Here is an 8,166-nt window from a genome sequence, read left to right on the forward strand (position 1 = left end):
AGATTATGTGTATTATGTAATAGTTTTTATAATTATAGGCAATTGTTGGAACGATTCATACAACTATATACCCTGTTAGTATATGGAATGAGCAAGTTGCCTTGCGAATATTTAGCTTGCAATGCGAGCAAGTAATTTTCTCATACTCTTATTGTATCCTTTAATGTTTTGGTACAGTAGTATAGTCACAGATAGTTGTAGCAATATTCAAGAGCAATCATATACTCTGTTGGTATACATGTATACCATATTGGTATCATACGGTACTAGAAGTCTTTTTTGCTACTTATATTTTTATTGCATTTTCCAATATTTTATTATCATTTCTATTCTAACTAGTGCATATGGAGATTTAGTGGCCGTAGATTATGTTTTCTTGCTCCATCACTGGTTGGTGTTACTGCTAATGATAGAGTATATACTGATATTTGTAGGGAAGGAGATCAAGGTGGGCATGACAATCACGTGGAATTAGAAAAGGAACAAGAAATAAAGAAAATAAAATAAAAAAAATAAAATAAAGGAGTCAAATTTAAGTGTGAAATAAGTTATGGTAAAAATAACAATAATACGATTTGGGGGCAAAAATAAATGAATAAAAGAGAAAAATAAAAAATAGGAAGAAAATGAGAAAAAAGAAAAAGGAGAAAAGAAAGAAAAAAAAGGAAAAAAGAAAAGAAGCATAGAAATAAAAAAGAATTGGAGAATAAAGAAAAAATTCCCCGCAAAACTACTATGGGTAGGAAATGTAATTAGTTTATAGGTAGAAAAACAAATGAAATAGTTTTGTTTTTGTGGGTAACTGTGTCAAAACCCCAATTAAATAGGCTATTCCCATGCCACTATTTAAGTTTTAACTCCGTTTAAATAAGTTCCGTAAAATTAATTTGCGGATGAGAAGTTGAAGCTTGTGAATTAGAACGAATCGCCAAGAAGTCAAATTCATGGGCAAATGGACTATTAGAATGATAATAAACATTTATATCATCATGTTCGGATAAATTGTACAAAAATATTGACGGATCGCCAAAGTTCCGACGGATGAGCGCAATCTTACCTATAGGCTATAGCAAATCCACACTTGGCTCAAACTACTCATTTTGCTGCTGTTCAAGCGATTTCTTGTTTTACAAACCAGATATCGTTATAACGTTCTTTTTATGTCGATTGATGTTTTACTGAGGAAAGAATGCCATGTTGTATAAATAACAGAAAAAACTGATTCCGACTTGCACATACTTTCTAAAAACCAGATTGTCTTTATTTTCCCCCCAATCAACACATCAATTTTAAGGGAAACCTTTGCCTGATCGAGATGTGATTCAACGGTTAATCTTCACAGATATAGCTATAATCCTTCAATTTCAGCTAATATAATATAGAACACCTAAGAGTAGACTAAATAATCAAATCAGAACAAGACAATCCACCCACAAAACATGCATATATTGTCAAATCCAGGATTAAGAGATTCTCTCTACAATGCCCGCATAGGATCAAAACAACAATGATCGCATTTCCAGTCTTTGTAATGGATGATTCTACCTATCATATTTTATTTCCTCCCTTCTTGCGCACCTGCTGTTGTGTTCTTCAATATCTGCAGATTTAACAAAACAAGTCAAAACCCCCAAAAATATAGACCATTTTCTTTTTCTCCTATTGAAACTTAAGTTTAGTAATAGAAGTAAGGTTGTGTGGTATCAGACAAGCACAACCATGAAACTTAACAGGAGATTTGACTTAGGTAGCAATATCAAAGAGAATGACTGAGATGGGCTTACATGAAGCAACATAGACAGTTAAAATTCACATAGCCGACCTCAACTTGCACGGGATTGAGACGTATGTTGTTGCACCAAAGAGTATATAACTGGCCTTAACATCCCTATGTGGTCTGAGTGGATTTCCTTCCGTTGTTGGCTTTATTACCTGGCTAAAGGCAATTTTTTCTCTTAACAAGAAACTAACTACTCACCTAGACAAGAGAGTGGATCTAGAAAACTGAACTTAACCCAGTATTGGTGAATTGATTTTAGAATTAAACAAGACATACATCAGTATGGAACGTTACAAAGACAAAGGAACTTCTCCCTATTCCATGCCTCATCCTCCAGGATTTATAGACTAACCTAGACCGAGGGTAAGTGACATCCTACCCTAATTCAGACCAGCACAACCTATGAGATAAGACAATAGGTTAATGGTGAAAAAGATAAAACTTACGAGATCAGACACTAGGTTAATGCTGAAAAAGGAACCGATGAGATTAGACAATAGGATAGTGGTCACACCAATGAAACCAGGTGAGACCAGATCCTGGAATAATAAGGTAAAGATTTAAGAGCGGAGGGCCAATGCTTCTGATAATATCTCACTGACCAACTGTCATACTCCTATAGAACAATTTGAATTTCTCCTAACCAGCAATCTTACTGGTGGAATGATTAAGCAGCATTTGAAGCGTTTTTGCCTGGTCGTAGGAAGTTCCTATGTTAGTTAGAGGCATCTGCTACTAGAAACAGTTAAGTCAGCGTTTTAATCGTGATAAACCTAAGACTAACAGTTACATAGCATTGCATTCCCTAAGATGTCTTTATTGATATTCACAGCAAGAGCTAGACTTAATTCATTCTTGTTTTAAGTCTGAAACCCCAGCTAACTTGAAAGGGGAGATGGCAGAAGTAAGTCCAGAAGAACAAGCACCAACCTCACTGGCAAGATACAGAAAGTATTAAGAAAGGGTGAGTATGAAATGACTATGCCATTTAAGAAAAGAATAGGCTGAAGAATGTGTATGGATTCAAGAGATGACATTAGCTCAAATTTTTTAAAAATAACTAGTGTTATCGGTTCATGCAACAGTGACAAGCTTTAATAGCTGAAGGTAATATCTGCAGTTTCCAAGTGACATGAATTGGTTTCCGAGATTTACTAAAAGGCAATAACTAAGAATAAGAAGCTGGCATCACATCGCATGGATGATTAAGCAATTCCTCACATTTCTTGCAAGCATATATACTACTATTAAAGAACTCCAGAAAATTGAGCTAACAAAGAGAGGAATCTACAGGAGCACTTTACTCATCAATTATTTGTTGAGCTTACGTGCTACTAATTAAATTTGCATTTGATGGTTAACAAAAAGGGATATTTTGAGCATTTAGATGGGTACAAAGCTGCAGTGCTTTAGTTCATGTCCAGAAGCTGACACATTGATATTGCTCTGGGATTACATCATACCAAATGTAATTTCAGGATGCTGAAATCATAGCATAGTATTAATATGATAGTCATACTTTAACTCCTCCAGAATGTTGCCCCCCTCCCTCCCCCGACCCCCGAAAAAAAAAAAAAAAAACTGAACCGGACGAATGGCAGGGATTACCTGCTTAAGATAAACCTTTTTTTGGGTCAAAATTAGCAGCTGCTTTGAGATAATCTTATTATTAACGTAAATCTGCTCGTAAACAAACGAATCTCAAGAATATTATTTATTCAACAGGGTCGTTGTTGTTGTTGTTGAAAGACAAGAAAGGCTACTTAACCTTATAACAATGGCTCAAGATCTATCATTGCTGCACAGTTAAGAGTGTATCTTTCTAATTCTACCTATTACAGGCTACATTTGCTAATACTGACAGTTTTGTACTTACACTTCTTTAAAAAAAAAGAGAATACCCAAAAATACATTTAATATGAGCAAAAGAAAGAAAAGCAGAACCACATGATATGTCAATATAACTCAACCTTTTAAGGAATGGGACATGACACACATGTCAAAGGAATGAAATGATGGTATACTACTTAACTAGAGAATGATATTGTTGGTTGGTGAAAGTTGAAAATGGCATAGCAAGCAATTAAAAGGAAGCAACAAGTAGTAAGAGTAACAAGAAAATTTACATGTCTAAGCATCTGGTTCTCATTTTGCAAAGTGGATAACCTCTCTTCAAGTTCTGCATTCTTTGTTTCCAATTCTTTCACCCTTGCTTCTAAATCTATCAAGTATGCTTTCTTCCTCTCCCTTGCTTGCTGTGCTGACACTCTATTTCTCAGCAACCTTGTCTCCCCCAACATTGTCCACACAAAAATACAAGATTAACCAAAAGTACTAAAATACACTTACACTTAAAAAAAATTTGACACTGTCAATATACTTTAACCTGTTAAATTGTAATCAACATGCAACATGCCATTTATCAGAAAACATTGAAAGAGATAGGTATGAGTATGGAAGCCCATAACAGCGTCAAGTGGGTTCAAAATTGACAAGTGGACACATCTACGTGGCATGACATGATTGGATGAAAGGATTAAAAAGAACCACGTTTGGTTTTTACCTTTTTAGCCTCTTGTTTTCTTTGTCAGCTGGACTTCTTCCTCTCTTCCTTTGAGTACCAGCTGACGGCTGAACTTGACCGGTGGCGGAAGTGCCATCTCTTCCAGAAGCTGAGGTGGTTCCGGTGGCTTCTCCGCCCATCTCCGGCACTCTTCTGATCTCATCATCACTCTCCATACCTTCACAAAACACTAAACAACCTCAAAAAAAAAAAATAAAAAAAATTACTAACATTCTTTCATCCCCAAGAACCTAACTTTCTCAAAATCTCGACCTTACCCACAATCCAAAATCACACATTCTTCTAAAACCCACCGTAAAAACTCCAAAATTGACTCAAAAGGCTGAGTTTTTCTTTCCAAAAGTATAACATCACAAGTTCAAGTTCAACACTTCAAAAATTGAGTTGGATGAGTAAATGGGAAAAAATGAACCTTCTTTGACTTCAGACACACTTCACTCCAACATTATTCCTCCCCAAGAACCCACCTTTCTCGAAATAAATGACACCCAAAATCCAAAATCACACATTTCTCAAAAACTCAACTCAGGAACTCCAAATTTTAATGGTTTATCAGCAAGAAATTTTATAAAACCAGCTAAAGATTGAATTTTGAATTAAAAAAATAAGAGGGGAAGAATTGAACCTTCTTTGACTTCAAGAGGGAGAGCAGAGCTAGAAGATCTCTCACTACTTGAAGGTATAGAACTAGCAGCAATGGAACTGGTAGCTTGTTCTTGCATTTTCAAAGACAAAAATGTAAATAAAAACAAGTTTAGAATTTAGATAGTCTGAAGAGTTAAGGGGCTTATGAATATTCAGTTATTTATCTGACACTGTCGAGGAAAAAAAAATAGCGGGACATGAATGTTACAGTACTAAGGCAAAGAAGAGTGGGGAGTGAGGAAGCAAGTTGATGGAACAAAGACCGTTGGATCAGTTTAGATCGGACGGATATAAAGAGGTAATCGTGGATGGTTTGGAGCCATAAGGTGTTTGCTTAATCAAAGGTTGATATGTGAGTATCGTGGAAGACTTTTAGCCTTTGGATTTGGATATGATTAAAGGTTTGGATTAATTGATTGAATTAGGTACAATGGATTGGGACCAGCTATTTGCTGGCTAAAATAAAAGTGCTATTGGTTTCTGGACTTTCGAGCCAAAGTTGCTTTTACTTTTTTGCCCACAATAGATATTTCTCCACTCCACGTATTCAAAAATAATAATATTGAATTTAAGTTTTATTCACATTTGGTTCATGGAATATCTTTGGAGAAATTATAATGCAAGGTTTATTTGGTGAAAAATATATAGAATTTTTTTTTCAATAGTTAATAATCATGTGAAGAAGATTGTTACACGGAAAGTATTGATCATAATAAACAGAGTTGCTAAGCAAAGATTACCTAATTTAAGGGTAATTTTTACTTTAATTATTTTTATTCATACATTGTTAATATGCATATTTTTATTATTCCGCATAAAATGTATATAGATTCATTTATAAATTATACGAGTGTTAATATGAGGAGCACAATATCACTAACTAAATGCTTCATTAGTTATGCATAGTTTTATACAACTAATCAAATGTCCCATCAGTATATGGAAATTTTATTTTGGGATTACACTTGTTCATGCTATCAACCAAAATCTTAACGCAGAAAGAATTTTCAATATCAAACTACGTAAAAGTCAATTACATATATTTCCACCGTTTACTTTTACTTATCTACTATATTAAAAATATATTTTTACTTCTATTTGTCCACTATACTAAATCAAGAGAAAGATAATTTTTTTTTTAGTTTTATCCTTATCATTAACTACTCATTCCCCAAAGCATTTTCCAAGACTTTTGGAAATACTGTTAAAATTATAAAATAAATACTTTATTTTTTTTAAAGTGAGTGCAAAATTAAAAGTGGACAACTAATAGTGAACGGGTGAAGTAATATTCACAGTAAATGTGGATTAATAACTTACAAAATAAGTGACATACTACAACTTGTTAAACCATGTAGATATTGTCAAAATATATTCATTAATGTAAGTGTAAAAAACATAGCTATTCATTGTAAGTTGATCAAGGTCCTTATGACAAAGTGGCTATATATCTCCTTTTTTTGGTCGATGTGGCAGAAAGTAACATATATCTACAGAAGAATCCACCCAGACGAGGGGCTGAAGAAATAGCACCATACCTAGTTGTTTTTACATACCATCTAAAGGCGTTCTTACGAGATATTGTATTGTCTGCACTTGTGGTGTGCAAGGTTCTATCTCGCAAAGATATCTTTTACGGTACTCACATGGACTGAACCGACCTGTTTTTAAGGGAAATTACTGATTAAGAGAAGTTACCTAGGGAAGCTTTAACTCATAAAATAAAACCACCGTACTTTGAGAAGTAAGGGGGGCGTGGGGATCAACGTGGGTCAGTTTCACTGTAGTTTTTTATCTGACAAGTTCCCTTCACTATATAATCAACGCTCCCCTTCTTCAGAAAGATATACTCTGAGAAATCCTCCCTACAAAGATAGAAACACACTAAAAGCAAGAAAAGAAGGTATTTAGTTCGTGAGTAAGAATTTTATTTCCAAGAGAGACAAAATCGGATTCGGACAATTGATTGGAACAAATTCTGCAAAAATCTTCCGTTGTTGTTAACAGGTACACAGATTCGATGTCCCTGTTACTCGATTTTAATTCACAATGTCAGAGCCTACGTTGTTTGCTCCTAATTGTTGCCCCATATTCTGGAAATTTACAATGGTAATGTTCCCGTTATTACAAGTTATCCCAAACCAGTATCATGATTAAATAACACAATCATCAGGTACTCGTAAACAAAACTATTGGTATATTTTATCAAATCCATAGAAACTGAATCTTTGAACTTGAGAACTGGTCCTTGAAACAAATTATTAATCAAGTTAACAACTTTCAGATTCTTGATTCACCAAAGAAGTCAACATTAGTCCCGTAACAGAATTATCTCTAACACTCAAGAAAGTTTCTGCTTGTTTCAAAGTAATTCCCTTTGCAGTTTTTTGTTTTGTTTTTGTTTATATTGGTTTCACGCCAAATTATTATAACAGTATTTTGATAAATTACTGTCTCCTAAAAGTTAAAGTAAGTAAGACTTTAACTTTACAATATATGAAATTGTGATCTGATTTTGTCATGTATTGTTCAAGTTAACAGTTAATAGAATAGAAAATGATATGGCTTCCTGAATCTTTGCCCCTAAAACAACGAGAAAAGGGAAAAAGACAATAGTATTCATTGTAGCCACTATGTGAGCCTATTTGTTTTAAGAATAGTGAGAAAGATAGAAATAGAAAATGCCATTAAAGTTGCAGATTTTCAATGGTCCTATGTAACTAATGTTGGTTTGTTGTTGGTAGACAAGTGAGTGATATTAATACCATCGGTTGTGGCTCCAAAGTTGAAGAATAGAATCAGATTTAATTTCTATTAACAAATTTAGTCTAAATCCCTAAGGTTGTCTCTTAATGTTAAAATAAATTTAGTCGTAATCCCTTAATTAATATCCTTCTACAAGTAATTGTGATATATGTTGTCACATTGGATGGTTGTAGCCATTCTTATTGTTTTCTTGGTCCTATTTCAGATATGTCTGAACATGGACAAGTTCGAATTACTCTACATGGGAGTTCTCGAAGTCAAGGAAGGGGACAATGTAGAAGGGTACGTCGTCGCAGGACTTATTTCTATAATGATTCAGACTCGGAGCCTAAAGTCATTAAGAATGTCCCAAGGGCGAGACAAAATGAGTTAAGAGATCGAATGGCTGAAC

The 8,166-nt window shown here is 34.2% G+C and overlaps 1 protein-coding gene across 2 annotated transcripts; it reads right to left on the reverse strand.

The window, feature by feature from the left end:
- Window positions 1-1,287: 1,287 nt before the first annotated feature.
- Window positions 1,288-5,301, reverse strand: LOC104219342 (transcription factor HY5). Of its 2 annotated transcripts, none has more exons than XM_009770015.2 (4): window positions 4,990-5,301; window positions 4,344-4,521; window positions 3,907-4,063; window positions 1,288-1,600 (listed from the first exon to the last, which is right to left on the reverse strand). In XM_009770015.2, the coding sequence occupies exons 1-4, from the start codon at window positions 5,084-5,086 to the stop codon at window positions 1,556-1,558; spliced, it is 477 nt and encodes a 158-aa protein (XP_009768317.1). In that variant the 5' UTR covers window positions 5,087-5,301; the 3' UTR covers window positions 1,288-1,555. The 2 variants fall into 2 exon arrangements, with proteins under 2 accessions (XP_009768317.1, XP_009768316.1); XM_009770014.2 differs by having other exon boundaries at window positions 4,344-4,533; window positions 4,990-5,220.
- Window positions 5,302-8,166: the final 2,865 nt, after the last annotated feature.

This window comes from Nicotiana sylvestris, chromosome 8 (assembly GCF_000393655.2).
Source record: "Nicotiana sylvestris chromosome 8, ASM39365v2, whole genome shotgun sequence".
Taxonomy (NCBI): Eukaryota; Viridiplantae; Streptophyta; class Magnoliopsida; order Solanales; family Solanaceae; genus Nicotiana; species Nicotiana sylvestris.

Excerpts from the sequence above, each read along its gene's own strand:
- LOC104219342 (XM_009770014.2), bottom strand. The coding sequence starts at position 5,086 with ATGCAAGAACAAGCTACCAGTTCCATTGCTGCTAGTTCTATACCTTCA. Across the intron at positions 4,534-4,989 it reads CCCTCTTGAAGTCAAAGAAG|TGTTTTGTGAAGGTATGGAG; the intron begins GTTCAATTCTTC and ends GAGGTTGTTTAG. Across the intron at positions 1,601-3,906 it reads AGAACCAGATGCTTAGACAT|ATATTGAAGAACACAACAGC; the intron begins GTAAATTTTCTT and ends TTAAATCTGCAG.